Source organism: Pseudorasbora parva, chromosome 12, assembly GCF_024679245.1.
Source record: "Pseudorasbora parva isolate DD20220531a chromosome 12, ASM2467924v1, whole genome shotgun sequence".
Classification (NCBI taxonomy): domain Eukaryota; kingdom Metazoa; phylum Chordata; class Actinopteri; order Cypriniformes; family Gobionidae; genus Pseudorasbora; species Pseudorasbora parva.
The window spans coordinates 23,367,899-23,385,815 of record NC_090183.1 but is presented as its reverse complement, the minus strand read 5'-3'; the positions used below and the strand labels follow the sequence as shown (position 1 = coordinate 23,385,815).

Genomic DNA, 17,917 nt, shown 5'->3' with positions numbered 1-17,917 from the left:
TTAGTGTGCGTAAAAAACTTTGTAGTCCCATTTAGCCACTTATTATTTAGCAAACCCATCTTTTTCAAGACAAGTAAAAGCTTTAAAAAATGTTGCAGTTTTTATGCTGCATTAATGTTGCAAAAATGTATGAGTCTATGGTTACCATCAGAAACTGCTATGGTAAAAACCCATAGTGAAATGACTGAACAATTGTATTTGATGATGTGCTAAATATGTGTGTTATTGTGTGTTTAGGGCCTTGAATGTGACGTTGGTGTTCAACAATGAAGGTCAGCGGTTTCTGAAAGTAGGGTTGGCTGTGCCTCTCTTTGGGTCCGTCTCAACGCTCAGGGCCATGGTAGCAGAGGAGGGCAAGATCTCTCCAGACCAGGTGAGACCTGCTGTCTGTCGTATATGCTAGTGTTTTGCCTCTTTCTCTCATCTTTTCCTATTCCTGAACTACTTTGTGTGCGATACACACTCAACCCGTTACTTCATAATAAAATAGTCTGTTGTACTACACACACACACACACACCTTGCATAGTCTTGCCAAAGAAGAATTCCTCTTGCATACATCTTCCAGGCTCACGGAGAGTAATAGCGAACAAGCGCATGCATCTCTATTCATACTCCATTAAACTGCCTCCTCTGAACACACTCCATCTGTTGGTTAATGGAAAATACCCAGACTTGCTCAGCCAGGGCTCAAGGTGTTATTGTGCTGAAAGATGCAAATGTTTAAAGACACTGTTATAATTCTTGGACATACAGTATTTTACATACTCACGCTTTGAATAGAAACCACTGAGCCTAATATTTTGACATTGATTTGTCAGTGTTCGAGCTAAAATCCCCTTATCTGTTGGTTTGTGACACAACAGCTTCTGCAAAATCTTCTTTGTTTACATAAAACCCAAGTTTCTTGTTCATCAGAATAATCGGTTTTATGGTGTGGAAGGCCATTTGAGATGAACATTTTTCTTCCTCTCATAGGTGATTTTGACAGAGATCAACTCAAATGGGTTCCAGCGCTCTTTCTCTGATGAAGATGATATGACGAGTATCTCAGAGAGTGATGTCATCTACGCCTTCCAGGCTCCACCCCTGTCCACCAGAGGAGGCTCCATGCGATTCTCAGGTAACCAAAGGGATAAATAAGGCTAATTGTATGTTGACAGTTAAAGGAGCTGGAAATTTGAGATGTTTGCTTACTTCCTTCTAGTCTCACAAGGTCATCATTTTCACTTTTCTTGGTAGCTTTAGCTTGTCTGGTGATCACCAGACCAAGGTTAATCTTTTAAAATTGAACATTGGTCTAGGGAGTCTGCTCTGTATTTTCAGAGGTGTGATCAATGGACAAAGTTCAAATGAATCTGTATGTAATCAGATAGTCTTTCAACCAATCAGACAAACGATTAATCGTTTTCTCTATCTGTCATTATGTTAAACCCGCCAACAGCGCACCAGGTGGATAAGCCAGTTTCTGATTGGTCTCTGCAAATTTGTAACAGAAGCAGGATAGAAATATGTACAGGTTTCCAGCCTGAGCTACTGGACAAAATCAATTTGGCAGCAGATCGGGCTGGGTTTCTAACCCAGTCTAAGCTTAAGCCACATCAAAATTAACCAGGACGCAGAACAATTTGTCGTGCGTGTAACTTTTTCCAATTTTTTTGCATTTAAGCTTAATAAGGAGGAGGAAACCACTTGACTGACATGTAAAGCGATCAGTCAGGATTGCTTTTGTTTTTATGTTATTTATTGGTGGGGTTATCCTTCTTACAGTTTTTCTCAATTGCTAAAACACTATTTTTTGAAACCTAGCTCCATTTTCTGAAAACATTGAACACACAACCTCATTTTCAAGCACTATTTACAAAACCTCGAACTCCTATGGAAAAATTTAACTTTCGCCTCAAAACAGTTTTACCTGTGTTCAAAATCAAACACTGCTCTCAAATCCTAAACAAAGTGATCATAATGATATACTCTATCAAGCAGTCAGTAAGCAATACTGCACTAAAAAAATATAAAACACATAGTTCAAAACAGTTCTCAGGGAGAAGTACATTTTTAATCTCAAAACAAAGGTTTTTTATGTCATTGTTTTTTACTGAATGAAATATATATATATATATATATATATATATATATATATATATATATATATATATATATATATATATATATATATATAGCATAAATTGTATTTATTATGCACTATATATGCCAAAATTAGATTTTACATGCATATGATATGCATCGTCACCCCATTGGGTAGGTTTGGTGTGTGGGGTGCATGCATATAACACTTGGGTAGGTTTAGTGGTGTGGAATGTGGATACTTGCATATGATATAACACGCACAAATTGTAGTTATTGTGCAATTTTTAAGCCACTATTGGGTAGGTTTAGTTGTATGAAGTGCATTATGTAAAGTGCGTATTATATGCATGTAAAAACCAATTTTGCCGTATAAATTGCACGATAAATACAATTTGTGCTATAGATATGCATTATTATTAGATCAGGCTGATTTTTGCAGTACTTTACTCTGCATCTCACAAACTTATCCTTTGATTTTGTGATACTGTAATTCTTGTTCTTTGTTGATATGAACCTGCAACCAGTCAAAATCTTTTGAGCAGTCAGTACTGTGAACAAATGGGAAGCAACATGTTCAGGGCAATACAATTTGTTCATGGTACAGTATACAGCCTGCAATGCACTGTACTTATATTGGTTGTGTCTCATCATTAGAAACAGGTTAAACATGTTTTCAGTGGTTGTGTTTAATCAATGACATTGTGTTCTCCATTTGTATTTGATTGTTGCCACTTGAGTTTATCAGTATGAATGACATGTGCATTGTGTTTAGAGTTTTGCTGAAAAGTCTAAGTGAGATCTGTAAATTGTGTTTTACCATGTGAAATGGTTTAAGGTATTGGCAACCAACTGCACAATAAGCTAAATGAGTTCAGGCAACTGAGAACTTTCTTTAGCCAATGGGTTTTAGTGTTTTAGTAATTGAGAAAAACTGTAACTGCTTTAAGTTGTACTGATCCAAAAAAAAAAAAATTCTTACTCAGAGTGCGAATTACACAATGGCCTTCAGGAAGGACAGACTTACTATTACTCTATTTTTAGCTATTTTAACAGTTTGCTTTAGTAGTTTAATAGTATTAAAGAGGGCTGATGTTATCATTCAACTGAACTGTGTAAATGCACTTCAAACACATTCCCCCAGTTTCACAGACAAGGTCTAAGCTTGTCTAAAATGCACTAAACACTAAAATGCATGTTTTAACTGTTTTAACTGAAACTTGAAAGTAAATTCATCAAAATCACTATCATTGTTTTGTCTCAAGATGCACACCAATAATGTTTTTAATAAAAGCGACTTAAATGTTCTAATTAAACTAAAGCCTAATTCTGACTTAATCTAAGCCGTGTCTGTGAAAGCTGGCCATAATGTTCTTTGTCCATGCAATAAATGCTCATGCCTGAATGAGTGCGTTTTTATACTGTATTTAATTAAACTAGAAAGAGCTATACATGTATATTCATATTTACAGGTAAAGCTTTATATTATGAGTAGATACTTTTCTTTTAACCCCCAACATCTTGTTTTACATAAAGTTTCGTAAAGCCAGCCAATCAGATTTAAACTGGTGATTTCAGTCAGCGCTTGTATTTATTTATTTTTATTTTTTGCAATATGCCAGGTTCTTGTATGGTTCGACTGAGATTTGGAATCATCAACAGATGGGGAGTTATTTTCCAGTAAAAAAGGTCGTACATGAATATCGCTGTTATCTGTATTACTATTAAACAACTTGCTCTGGAGGAAGCGCAACTGGCATGTCACTGATTCCAGCTTTTTGAAATACTTCACATGCCATTTCAGTTTTTCGTCGATACTGTACAAAGCTGTGTAACTTCTTCTGTTTTGTTGGCTGCATTTTTGTTCTACGATGAGTAGGCTGTGATGACAGATAATCATTGCCAGAACTTATATTCTAACTTAAATTCCGGAAAATACAATATTTCTGATGAAAAAGTGCAGGCTCTCTTTCACTGTTTTGCTGTTTACAGTGCCTAGGGCTGTCACATACAGATTAGATTTTTCTGGACACCTGTTTCATGGTATCTGTCAGGTAGTATGGATATTTTATGTCTGGTATTCCACAAAAATATTAGCTCACAGCACTTTTAAGAAAAATATAGGCATAAAAGGCAATGTGCTGGAAAATGTAGCATATTTACACAGAAATATGTACACAGTGACTTCTCAGTCCAGTGATGCATTTACGTGATAGAGAATCGCAACGTGAATTTTTCCTTATAAATGAGCTTACTTTTTCCCCCTCCCAGCTATGTTATAGCACGGTCTAAAGAAAACGTTCTCCTTCAAAATTAAGAATCTCTTTTAAATTACAGATTCAAAAGTCTTTATTGCATATTTTTGTAATATTGCTGTCAGGTGGACGACTGAAGATTGTTAACAGTGCAAATTGGGCTTATGGAGGATGTCAAAAGTGGAAGATGAAAAAAGAAATGACAGCTGGTTTTGTGATCTCAACATGGCTGATGAGGGGCAACTTGAAAAAAAATAAGTACACTTTAGTGTACTTTAAAAAAAAAATGTTGTTAATAATAGTTAAATAATAGTTAAAACAGAAATAATTAAAAAAAGAAAACACTTACTGCATGTTGTTTGCAATTTAATAAAAGTGTATAATAGTTTAAATTTATATTAAATGCAATGCGCTGGAGTTTATTGTTTTTTCACCCTCTTAAGAAGGACTTAGTTCGCCCAAAAATGAAAATTCTGTTATTAATTACACACTGTCAAGTCATTCGACACCCATGAGACCTTTGTTCATCTTTGGAACACAAATGAAGATATTTTTGTTGAAATCCAATAGCTCAGAAAGGCCTCCATTGGCAGCAATGACATTTCTTCTCTCAAGACCCATAAACAGTAAAGACGTCATTAAAAAGTAAATTTCACTACAGTGGTTCTAAAATACTTTTATAAAGTGATGAGAATATAAAAAAAAAAAAAAAAAAAAGAATACTGCCTAATATACTGACAAACATATAAGTAAACTAAAATATACTTTAATGTAATTATATTAAAACTTGTGTGTTATGTATTTACATATATTTACACATTTGCAATGAGGATGTTGCAATTTAAAATATGTAACATTTTGTATTGCATATCACAGTTAAAATTACAAGTAACCTTTTATGTGTGATTTATTATGCTTATCAACACTTTAAAATAAGTCTACTTTAAAGCATGATAAAATATTATTAAAATTATAATTTAAGTGCACTTTAAATTAAAGCAAAATACATTATTGCAAAGTGCTTTACAAAGGGAAAGTTTTTAATAGCAAATGATGGGCAAGAAAGTGTACTTTCTTTAAGACTTGGAGTGAACTAAAAGTGGACATTCAATACAATTAAGTGCACTTCTTTTTCATAAGGGATGATCGTCTCGTGATTGTACGTTATTAAAATAGATGTGAAATGTTTTTCTGAGGGAAAAAATATATATGTGTGTGCAACACCAGCTGAAGTTAATTGCCAACGTGTTATTAATAATGTATGTGAATATGCATCCACATGAGATGTTATGGAACAACTCATAATATCAGAATGTTATACAAGGTTCTGTCAAAACATTTTACTTACTGCTCATCTGGCTATCAGCGGTTGGCTAATGAGTATATTTTAGCACTTTGCATATTATCCATCTTAATTGCATTGCTGATCAGCCACGGTTATCAGCATAGGTAGCATCGGTATAACATTGTAAATGACTCATGACATGATGAAATATAATATAGCCTACAGTAAGTTTTAAATATGGCTAATATTGAAAATACTGAATTAGAAGTGTAATGAAGTGTCAAGAAAACCAGGCTTATACTGTAGATCTAAATGTAGCCTTTCTTCTCTCTGATTTGGCCTTTTCTACTGGAATGATTTTTTTTTTTCTCTGGCAATTTCCAATAAGAGGAGGCTGTGTTGGGTGTCTGCCAAGGCTTTCTTATTGAAAAATGAACTTGTGCTTGTGTTAGATTTAAAAATTGATATTGCATCTGATGAAAAATAACAACACTACACTAGGATTACTCCAAAGAAAGACAGATGGATTAGGAATTAGAGTGTCCGTCCTTGTTCTTATGCAGCTTTCTTTTCTTCCCAAATAAACTTTTATTGTGATATAAGCTTCTAATATCACAATAAAGGAATGATAATAAAGGAATCCATCAGCAAGTTTAATATTGAAGTAAATAATTTTTTAATTGTATTTGTATAACAGAACGGTAATTGGCTGAAATGAGTTTTAAGGGGTATTAGAGCTAGACCTTTAATGACCAAGCCCATGGTTACAAGAAAAAGTACTGTAAAATAGAGTTAGTAAGTAACCTTGAGCAGAACCAAAGATCAAAGAATACATCCATCTTCTTCTGCTTGGCTTGACTGGAGGCCATTTTGAAATAAGCAGTAATGTGTGTTGATGGATTAAAGCATGTAGACAGTATTTTCACCTGACCACCTGTTTTCTTTCGTGAACATTTGGTTTGGTTGAAAAATAATATTATTATTATGAAGAATTTCCATTTTAAGCATTATGTTTTCCACAGAAAACTTGATCACTCATACTTATTTCACTTCTGAACATTTTAAGACTTTGGATTATCCCATTTTGCTGCTTTTTCCAATGCCATATATGCTCCAGTGCTTTTTACCTGGATCTAAAAGTTCTTATGGATAGATCATAACTCATCTATATTAGGAAAAAAGTACTCCCCAGCTTTGTCATGGGCCTCATTTCTTATACAATGTGCAGTATAAGAGTGTTCTTTAAGGTGTGAGAAATTTTAAATTATATTATAAATAACTTTTTACTGACTTTGCTTGAAGGCATATTTTATACACATACAGCTAGACGGTTGGTTATGATTCTTTGCCTTATTAAGTGACAGTTACCGATCGGCATTAAAATGTTGGTTGCTGTCTGCTGTGGGTCCATTGGATCCTCAAACCTCATAACTCCACTATATTGTGAATAAAGTGCTGTACGCAGTTTGGATTCTCTCTGCTTGTTTGCGCACAAAAACTATTTCTGTCGCTTAGTAACATAACTGTACAGCCACTGCAGTGAGATGGACTTTGTAACGACGTTTTTAGTGCCTCTATGGGTCGAGTGAGTAAAAAATGTACTGAATGTCTTTCTCAGCCATCAACTTTCAACTAAAATATCTTCTTTTGTGTTCCGAAGAGAAACGAAGGTCTTACGGGTGTTCAAAGACATAAGGGTAAATAATTAATGAGATAATTTTCATTTTTGGGTGAACTAATCCTTAAAGCTACACTGTGTGAAATTTTCCCCCATCTAGTGGTGAAAAGGTATATGACCATCCAGTGAATAATAGTTTCTGTTTCTATCAATTCTGATTTCGTTTTAACTCCTACGGTGGCCGATTTAGTCCAAGATTAACATGGCAATCCCCCTCTTCACATTCGACACGGTGCCATCGAGTGTTAAAACGCGAAATGCAAAGCTTGAATTTAAGGGTATGTCCCTCTTTGGCTAATGTACTTTCAAGATGGAGGGGCAACATGGCGACCAGCATTCGAACCCCTCGCCCGTATGTATTTTCAATGGCATATTATAAACTTACGAGAATACTTTATTACTTGAAACAAGTAAATATACATTAATGAGCACATTTATTTTTGAAAGAACTAAGTGTTTTTAGCTAAGAATTAACTAAAAAAGTTACACAGTGTAGCTTTAACTTTACTTTTTTTTTCACTGTAGCAATTTATTTCTGTAAAAATTGCAAAAAAAATTAGTCTAGCTCACATTTGGTAGCAGGTACTTGCCCTCTATATTTGCCCTCTTTTCCAATGCATATACCAAATTCCCTCCCTTGAGGAGATGTGATCGACAGACCAGGTTAGAAGGTCATCTGTCTGAACTGTTCTTAGATCAGCTTACATCTGGGTCTCTCTGAAACTTAAGTTGATAGAGGTTTGGTGAGGTCATGTGTGACTGAGCAAATACACACTTCACTTCTCTGGTGGTGTGCAATGCTCTTGTAGATTTGACTGCTATTGTCTGGACTTTCCAGCCCAGACCAGTAAAGAATTAATTCTGCGCAAACTGCTCTTTTACTAACATTTTAATTAATTACTCATTTCAATGTTGCTATTAGAAATAGCCTCTTCCTCTTCCTCAGAGCTGTTCTGTGTCATGTATCTACTCTGGTGTGGTGGAATTAAAGCAATAGTCAAGGATATATTATATACATGTAATATGCTGTACAAGTAACTTACAGTAACTTGTATTAAACCAGAAATAGTATTTTAAAGCCACAGTAGAACACTCCTATAGCAAAGTAATGTCAAATATGTTCTCATATTCAGTATTGCATCATGTAGTGAGACATTGTACAGTTTAAGGCAACAAAGGAGAAATAGATTACTTATAATTGTAGAGCGTTACTCATTTCAAATTGTATGATAAAAATTGTAAAGGGTAATTTAATCTATTACTTTACACACTTTAGGTAATATATTTGGGGTACTTTTTGATTACTTTTGACCTAACCCATTTTTCACACTGATACCAGCACTGTTGAGAGCCTCTATTGGCTCCTCATTTGGCCTTAAAATAAACCATGACTGAACTGGAGAATTCTGTCAATATTCTAAAGAGCTGCATTGTTGCAAAGCCATTCAAGCTGTGGGTTGGTCTCAGTGTGTTTGTGTCTGTGGAAGTGTGAAATGTGTATGTGCGTGTCAGTGAGGGCCAAGTTTAATTATGGCTCTCACAAGCTCACAGTTCCCCTCTTCAATCTGCTCCAGCTGGCCCTCAAATGAGACTCTGATGAGTAAGTAGAGCGAATCAGAGAGTGAGAGAGAAACACTTCCATCCTGCCATGAAAAGAAGATACTATAAGCACTTGCCACATGTTATCTCATTGGACTGCTTAAGAGAACCAATATTTATCCAGAACTTATTTTGATGGTTTCTGTCAAGTATTCGTCTATGTAAGGAACTGTATTCATATTATATGTCTAGGAACAGTTCTGTCAAACATATTACATAAAATGAAAGGCTAATCATAAAAATCTGTTTAGTGTTTGTGTAATTTAGTGTTTTGCGAGCTTTAATATATACTACCATTCAAAGGTTTAGGGACAGTAGTTCCCAGTAATTTTAGATTTTTTATTTTTTTATTACATTACAATGTTTCACATTTTTTTGCAAAAATATTAAAGAGCCCATAATATTATGGATTTTCAAAAATTACCTTTAAAGGTTTAGTTCCCCCAAAAATGAAAAGTAGAGTAGTTTATCTGCTTACCCCCAGTGCATCCAACATGTAGGTGTGATTGTTTCTTCAGTAGAACACAAATGAAGATTTTTAACTCCAACCGTTGCTGTGCCAGTCATATAATCATGTGAATGGGTAAGGTTCTATGAGAGCAAAACATACCAACAAAAAAAAACATGCTTAGGCAATGTGCACAAAAACCCTGCTACTCCTCACGACACATTGATTTGTTTAGACACAAACTGATCGGTTTCTGTGAGAAACTGAACAGTATTTACGTTATTTTTTTACCTCATATCCCGAGGAGTCTTATCAAGTTTTCCCATCAGCTGTAACTTCCATCTGGTGAGGTCAAACTGGCGCGATCATAGATATATACCATGTAGATGCCTCATTCAACCGATCTGCACAGGCACTAATGAGGATTCTATATATGTCCATGATCGCATCAGTTTGACCTCGCCAGATGGAAGTTACAGCCTATGGGAAAACTTGATGAGACTCGTCCGGATATGAGGTAAAAAATAACAGAAATATTGTTCGGTTTCTCACAGAAACCAATCGGTTCGTGTCTTAACAAATCAATGTGTCATCAGGAGCAGCAGAGTTTTAGTGGACGTTGCCTAAGCATGTTTTTTATTTATCTTTTTGTATGTTTTCCTCTCATAGAATTGTTACCTATTCACATGATTATATGACTGGCAAACAGCAACGGTTGGAGTAAAAAAAACTTCATTTGTGTTCTACTGAAGAAACAATCCCACCTACATGTTGGATGCACTGGGGGTAAGCAGATAAACATCTACTTTTCATTTTTGGGTAAACTAACCCATTAATGTAGTAGTTTTAAATCTGTATTGCATATAAAGTTATTGTCTCTCAAAAGTACGAGTTGACCCTGACTCTGAGTCAGTTAAACAAATCATTTTTTAAACAAATTGCAAGCTGCTATTAACTTTAGCATATTGCCCATCCACTTATTGCGGGCACAGACACCAAGGAAAACGTACTCGGTTACTTTCGTAACCTCGGTTCCCTGAGAGAGAGGAACGAGTATTACGTATGGGAAAAACTCCTTTTCTCGAGAATGTGAAGTAAAACTTTTAATAAAGGTATCTATGTAAAGCGCAGTGAGCTGCACGACCATAGCCCAGCGCGAGGAGCGCTCTGATTGGCCGGGCCGCGGCAACTGCAGGAACCTATGGTGAGGCGGCTGAGAGGAACGAACCAATGGGGGCGTTCCAGAAGCCCGCCGAAAAAGGTGCTTATATTTGCATACAGGAGGCTATATAAGACCCTAATTCGCCATAGGTGTCAGGTTTTAAGATCGACTGAAGCGATACCTGAGAAGCATAAACACGGCACGGAACGTAATACTCATTCCTCTCTCTCAGGGAACCGAGGTTACGAAAGTAACCGAGTACGTTCCCTTTCGAGAGAGGTTCCTCGTATTACGTATGGGAACACAATGTAAAGCGCCGTGTGTGCTGACTGACCCAGTATACCCAAAGCACATGTTATAAACCCCCGAGACACCGACAGAGGCGGCTTATAAGGGGAATGAAGAACCGGAAGAGTCGGTTCGTTTGAACAGCTGATCGGACATAGTCGGATCTTATGATGAATGAATAGTGCTTAAGGACTAATGTGTACAGGCCAAAACGTAAGGCAATCTGTTTGCCAGGGTCAAGATAGAGCCTAGATGGAGAGAAGCCCTGCTTGTAGAGCTGGAACCTCCAACTTGTAGAATCTGATAAAAGTGGACGGAGAGGCCCAGCCTGCCGCCGCACAGATATCTTCCAAAGAAATGTCACACGACCAAGCCCAAGATGAGGCCATGCCTCTAGAGGAGTGGGCTTAAATGCCTGTAGGACAGGTTAGGTCCTAGACCTATATGCTAGTGGGACTGCATCCACTATCCAGTGTGAGAGACTGTTTCATGACAGCACAAACTTTAGTGCGGCCACCGAAGCAATGAAGAGCTGATCCGACTGCCTGAAGGGGGCGGAGCGCTCTAGATACAATCTCAATGCTCTGACTGGGCAGAATAGGTTTGCGTCTTATTCTCTCTGAGACGCAGGTTAAGCAGTGAAAAGACCTGCATACTGAAGGGGTTGATAGCACTTTCAGCATAAAACATGCCTCGGTTTGAGCACAACCTTGAAGTTGCTGGACCCAAACTCAAGACAGGAAGGGCTCACGGAGAGTGCAGGTAAGCCACCCACTCGGTTAACCGAGGCCACAGCCAGCAGAAATACGGTTTTGAGTGATATGTGCTTCAAGCTCGTGTTCTGAAGTGGTTAGGAGGGGGAACCCTTCACGGCCTCCAAAACCATGGCGAGGTCCCAAATAGGGACCGAGGTAGGGGCAAGGCGGGCTGAATCTCCTGGCCCCTTTAAGAAAACACACAATAAGATCACTTTTCCCTAGTGAATGTGCCGCGATCGGAGCGTGGCTAGCTGCTATGGCGGAGACACACACCCCGAGTATGGAGGGGGGACGACCCGCATCCATTAGCTCTTGGAGAAAGCGAGCAGTTCCGCCAGTTCGCATGAGTGTGCGTCGATGTTTCGCGTAGCACATTGGTTAGAAAACCACTGACCACTTCAAAGCAGAGCTGCCAGATAGCAGGGGCTCTAGCTTCCGAAATAGTGTTCATAACTTGTCAGAGAGGTTCCCGGATACCGTTGATGGGCCATACGTGGAGGGCCCACAGCTCGGGATTGGGATGCCAGACCTTCCCTTTCATTGGCAGAATAGGCCATGGGGCTGTGTCTGACAGCTGAAACAGTTTGGAGAACCATGTGCGGTTCTTCCAAAGTGGGGCTATTAAAAAGCACAGGCTTGCAGCTGGATCGCGATCGGAGGGAACATATAGAGGGAGTCTGGGCCAACATGGGCCAGGGCATCCCTGCGTTTGCAGAAAAAAATATTGGGCAGCGTGTGCTGTGCGAGCTGACTCGTTTGCGGGTAAAGGGACCATCCCCCTGGGGACATGGGTCCTCTGGATAACATGTCCGGACCCTGATTCAGAATACCTGGCACGTAAGCCGCCCTTAGGGAGCTCAGATTGTGCTCTGCCCATAAAAGGAGATGCTTAGCCATGCAGTGAAGAGAGTCTGATCTCGGCTGCCCTAGCGATTTTATGTACATTATCAAGACGTGGTGGTTCTTATGCCTTAAGACGCTCGTTGAGTCTTGAGTCTATGACAATGACTGTACTGATAAGCCTGCCCCTCGAAGGCGAATCTCAAGAATGGCCTGTAGTGGGGGTGGGGGGTTATCGTAACGTGAAGTATGCGTTTTTCAGATCTATTGAGAAAACCCAATCCCCGGGGCGAATGTGCGCGAGGATTTGTTTCACCGTCAGCACCTTGAAACGAGCGTATCATAAGTGCTTTGTTCAGATGCCTGGAAAATGGGCCTGAGACCGTCACCCATTTTCGGCATGAGGAATTAGCGACAGTAAAAACCTGACTCGCTAGCGTCGGGTGTACTGTTTCCGCCGCTCTCTCCTTTAACAGTCTCAATGCCTCAGCGAGAAGCACGTGACTGACACTGCTTCTTACAGAGGGCTCGACCACGGCTTGAATCGCGGGGTCTGCGAGCAAAACTGTAGCGAGAACCTCGTTTTATATGTTCAACACCCAATATTATATACCAGGAATGGCCTGCCAGGCCTGGGCTCGTAAAGCCAGGGGTTGAATTAGATTCGGGGGCTGGCCGCTTAGTAATAGGGGCCTGTTAGCCGGGTTGCTTGTGCTGTAACACTGCTTGTAACACTGTGGGGATAGTGTTAGTTTTGGCGGTGCAGGCTTTGCAGTGGCCGCGCGCCTCACATTTATATTGTGTGTGCGAGAGTGAACTTTGTGAAAAGTGCTTGGGTGCAGGAGTGCAGACTTTAAAGTGGGCACATTTCCTACATAGAAAGCTCTTTTGTGTGTAGTGTAAACAATGTGCAGTGGCGCACAACCTACGTAGAATACCCATGGTGCAAACCAGTGAGCAAAACCACAGGGGTAAACGCACACAGCATTAGTGTGCAGACGAGCGTGTTTAACACAGGCTAGTTGACTGCAATAAGGCTAGTTGACTTTATATGGTGTAATCCGGCCGCGGCGGGATTTATTTGTGATTTTGTGAGGCTGAATTAACAGTGCTTATGTAGGGGTGCACACTGTGTAGTGGACACTTTGTCTACAGTGTAAAAACCTTTTCAGCCGCCTGAATAAAGGGGACTGGAAGTGATAGAGTGAAAAAAGGGCTTAGCTTGGCAGCCATTTTCCGACGCCCTTATGCTCTGACAGTGAGCGCGTGCTATGACGTAAGCCGCGCTCTAGTCAGCAACGCGCTGTGGAAGGGGCGCGCGCTATCATGACAAGGCAGCCATTACAACTTCCTTGGCAGTAAGCGCGCGCTGCAGCGACATTGTTCTTGACATACCCAACAGCCCGAGCTCGCTCGTCTAACTTACTCTAGTATTCTCTGTCCGCAGCGCTTCAGCACGGCGGCGGTAGAATGAGCACGGCGAGAGCTTCGGCTCGAGTTTGTTTATTCACTCTAGTATTCTCTGTCCACGGCGACAGCGCGACTGAACGAGAGAATTGGAAGTGTGAGGAAAAACTCTGTCCGCGGCGCTTCTAGCACGGCGAGAGCTTCAGCTCGAGTTAGTTTATTCACTCTAGTATTCTCTGTCTGCGGCGATAGTGCGACTGAACGAGGGAATAGGAAGCGTGAGGAAAAACTCTGTCCGCAGCGCTTCTAGCACGGCGAGAGCTTCGGCTCGAGTTCGTTTATTCACTCTAGTATTCTCTGTCCGCGGCGATAGAGCGACAGAACGAGAGAATAGGAAGCGTGAGGAAAAACTCTGTCCGCAGCGCTTCTAGCACGGCGAGAGCTTCGGCTCGAGTTTGTTTATTCACTCTAGTATTCTCTGTCCGCGGCGACAGCGCGACTGAACGAGAATTGGAAGCGTGAGGAAAAACTCTGTCCGCGGCGCTTCTAGCACGGCGAGAGCTTCGGCTCGAGTTAGTTTATTCACTCTAGTATTCTCTGTCCGCGGCGATATCGCGACTGAACTAGAGAATTGGAAGCGTGAGGAAAAACTCTGTCCGCGGCGCTTCTAGCACGGCGAGAGCTTCGGCTCGAGTTAGTTTATTCACTCTAGTATTCTCTGTCCGCGGCGATAGAGCGACAGAACGAGAATTGGAAGCGTGAGGAAAAACTCTGTCCGCGGCGCTTCTAGCACGGCGAGAGCTTCGGCTCGAGTTAGTTTATTCACTCTAGCATTCTCTGTCCGCGGCGATAGAGCGACAGAACGAGAATTGGAAGCGTGAGGAAAAACTCTGTCCGCGGCGCTTCTAGCACGGCGAGAGCTTCGGCTCGAGTTAGTTTATTCACTCTAGTATTCTCTGTCCGCGGCGATATCGCGACTGAACTAGAGAAGAGGAAGAGCGAGGAAAAACTCCGTCTGTCCGCGGCGCTTCTTCAGCACGGCGAGAGCTTCGGCTCGAGTTAGTTTATTCACTCTAGTATTCTCTGTCCGCGGCGATATCGCGACTGAACTAGAGAAGAGGAAGAATGAGGAAAAACTCCGTCTGTCCGCGGCGCCTCCTCAGCGCGACGGTATAGTGACGAGAGCTTCGGCTCGAGTTTGCCTATTCACTCTAGTATTCTCTGTCCGCGGCTGTAGCGCGACGGAATGAGAGAAGAGTGAGAACAACTCTGTGGCAGCGGCGGAAGAGCCGCGGCGGCGGCAGAGTGAAGAGAGCTTCGGCTTGAGTGTGCTCATGTCCTCTAACATTCTCTCTTTCCGCGGCGCTATTCAGCGCGACGGGACGAGAGCAGAGGGAGAGTGAGAAGAGCTCCGTCTTTCCGCGGCGCTTAACGACGCGGCGGAACGAGAGAGTCCTCGAGTAGAACAAGCCTGTAAGCTCTAGAAGTGGCGTTGCAGCGGCAACACGCACACAAACACATATAACACTCAACATAGACACAGTTTAAAGGATATATAACGCCGGATGGCGTAGCTGGAACGGCAGAGAAGGCGGAGAGGGAGTCCGTCGTCCTCAGCTGCAGGTTCCGCTGGTGCCTTTTCAACGGCGGTGCTTCTTCCGGAGACCAGCGAAGGTATCGCTGAAGGAGATAAAATCTGACACCTATGGCGAATTAGGGTCTTATATAGCCTCCTGTATGCAAATATAAGCACCTTTTTCGTCGGGCTTCTGGAACGCCCCCCATTGGTTCGTTCCTCTCAGCCGCCTCACCATAGGTTCCTGCAGTTGCCGCGGCCCGGCCAATCAGAGCGCTCCTCGCGCTGGGCTATGGCCGTGCAGCTCACTGCGCTTTACATAGATACCTTTATTAAAAGTTTTGCTTCACATTCTCGAGAAAAGGAGTTTTTCCCATACGTAATACGAGGAACCTCTCTCGAAAGGGAACTTAAACCACCTCACACACTGCAGCTGATTCATGTGGATACATGATAGTATCATGTCGAGAAGGCACTGTGGTCTGCAATGTGTTTATTGTGTTTCATATTGTGTAGGTATAGTATCTGCTTAACAGGCTAATTTACGTTATTACTGTCTTACTGAAATACAACCGTAAATCATCTGTGGGCTGCAGTATTACAGATTTGCAGATTTGTTTCGCAAACTTTAATGTTAACTTACTTTGCTAAAATATGCGCTGTTATTAATAGTTCCCACATGTGCACCGCAATAAATTAGAAATACACACACAGTTTTGTTGATGGATGTACACTTGTCAATGCTGATGGTGAGGAATTCCAGTTGAAACATCTTATAATGTACCTCAATGTTTCATCATGGACTTGGAATTGCTGGGATAATTCACTACAGACTGGGCCTTCTGACCAATCAGAGCAGAGTAGGCTCATGGAAAGGATAGATTTAGAGAGACTGATTCATCCATCGAGTTATTTCAGAATCATTTAACATTGTGTTGATAAAGCTTTTTTTTTTTTTTTTTTACCTTTGATGCATCTAAACCTGTTGTTGGAGACCTCTAAAACTACATTAGGAGACTTTAAAATAAAAAATAGGGACACTATAAGGAACTGTCTTTTTGTGATTTAATATTCACAGACACTAATAGAATAAACTTACCTCACAATCCTCAGCTGGATCTGTTGCTCTTAGAAATAAACAGCTTTTCTTCTAAGTATAGACTGTATAAACTGTATAGACTGAGGTAAATTATTCCAGGATTATTCCTCATGCGTCTCAAAACGATGTAAAGTACATGCAGTAATCTTGATGTGTTTTTTCGAGTTGATGTGGATGGGTATACTCGTGAGTAGTGAATCGCAACAGTATTTGATTTACAAAAGAACGCACACTCTGTGGGGGCGTGGCCACATTAGCACTAATAAAGAGGCTGATGAATGACTGATCCTCTCTTTTTAAACAGATTGCATAAACAGAGAATTTTTTTTTATTTTTTTTATTTGATTTACATTATTTAAAACCTGACATTTTAAAGTTTCTTTAGACATATGCCTCATGTTTGTGTAACTAGTATTCACTTGAAAACAAAACCGGAAGTGAAGACTGATGAATGCTGAATAAAGTCGTCGTTTTTGTGATTTTTGATGCTTCAAGAGATTCTAATTAACTCACTAATGTCACATATGGACTACTTTGATGATGTTTTTATTCCCTTTCTGGACATGGACAGTATAGTGTGCGTACACTTGCATACACCCTCGGACTAAATATAAAATATCTTAAACTGTGTTCTGAAGATGAACGGAGGTCTTACGGGGTGTGGAACAACATTAGGGTCATTAATCATAAATGACATAAATTTCATTTTTGGGAGAACTAACCCTTTAAGGTTCTTCAGAGAGTTAAAAATGAACTGTCATTTTAAATTACTTGATAAAAGTAACATAAGAGAAAATGGAATTCAATAAAATCTGTAAGATTTTTATAAGCAAAATGTAGGCACGCTAAAGTTTGTTTGTACTGGTTGTAGAAAGAGAGCAGCAAACCACAGTCCATCACATCAAATCAATAGAATGGAAATAATTAAATGAAAAAATGCAGAAAGTTTTGTGTGATGGGTATTTAGGGGTAGGATTAGTGTAAGGGGATAGAATATACAGTTTGTATAGTATAAAAACCATTACGTCTATGGACATCTAAGTCCCCACGAAGATATCGATCCAGGTATGTGTGTGTCTGTGTGTGCGTGTGTGTGTGTGTGCGTGTGTGTGTGTCTGTGTGTGTCTGTGTCTGTGTGTGTGTGTGTGTGTGTGTGTGTGTGTGTGTGTGTGTGTGTGTGTGTGTGTGTGTGTGTGTGTGTGTGTGTGTGTGTGGTCCTGCCTTGTTGGCTTTTAATCACATATTGCAGGATCAAACATCCACTTCTGAATGAAGTGAAAGATCAGAGCATGCCAGCAGTCACCAAGGAAACAAAGGAAGTATAAGATTGATGCAGGAATAAAATGATACATGTATCCATGTTTAAAATGCTACTAAGTGAATAAACATCCTGATACAGAAGATACAACATAGAAAACACAAATAAGAGCTGTAT

The 17,917-nt window shown here is 40.2% G+C and overlaps 1 protein-coding gene across 2 annotated transcripts in view; it reads left to right on the top strand.

Moving 5' to 3' along the window:
* usp43a (ubiquitin specific peptidase 43a) overlaps window positions 1-17,917 on the top strand; it is a 142,097-nt gene that overhangs the window by 84,346 nt on the left and 39,834 nt on the right. For both annotated transcript variants that reach the window (XM_067459518.1, XM_067459517.1), the window contains exons 5-6: window positions 238-373; window positions 978-1,122. In XM_067459518.1, the coding sequence (XP_067315619.1) occupies window positions 238-373; window positions 978-1,122 (281 nt within the window). The remainder of the gene's footprint in view (window positions 1-237; window positions 374-977; window positions 1,123-17,917) is intronic.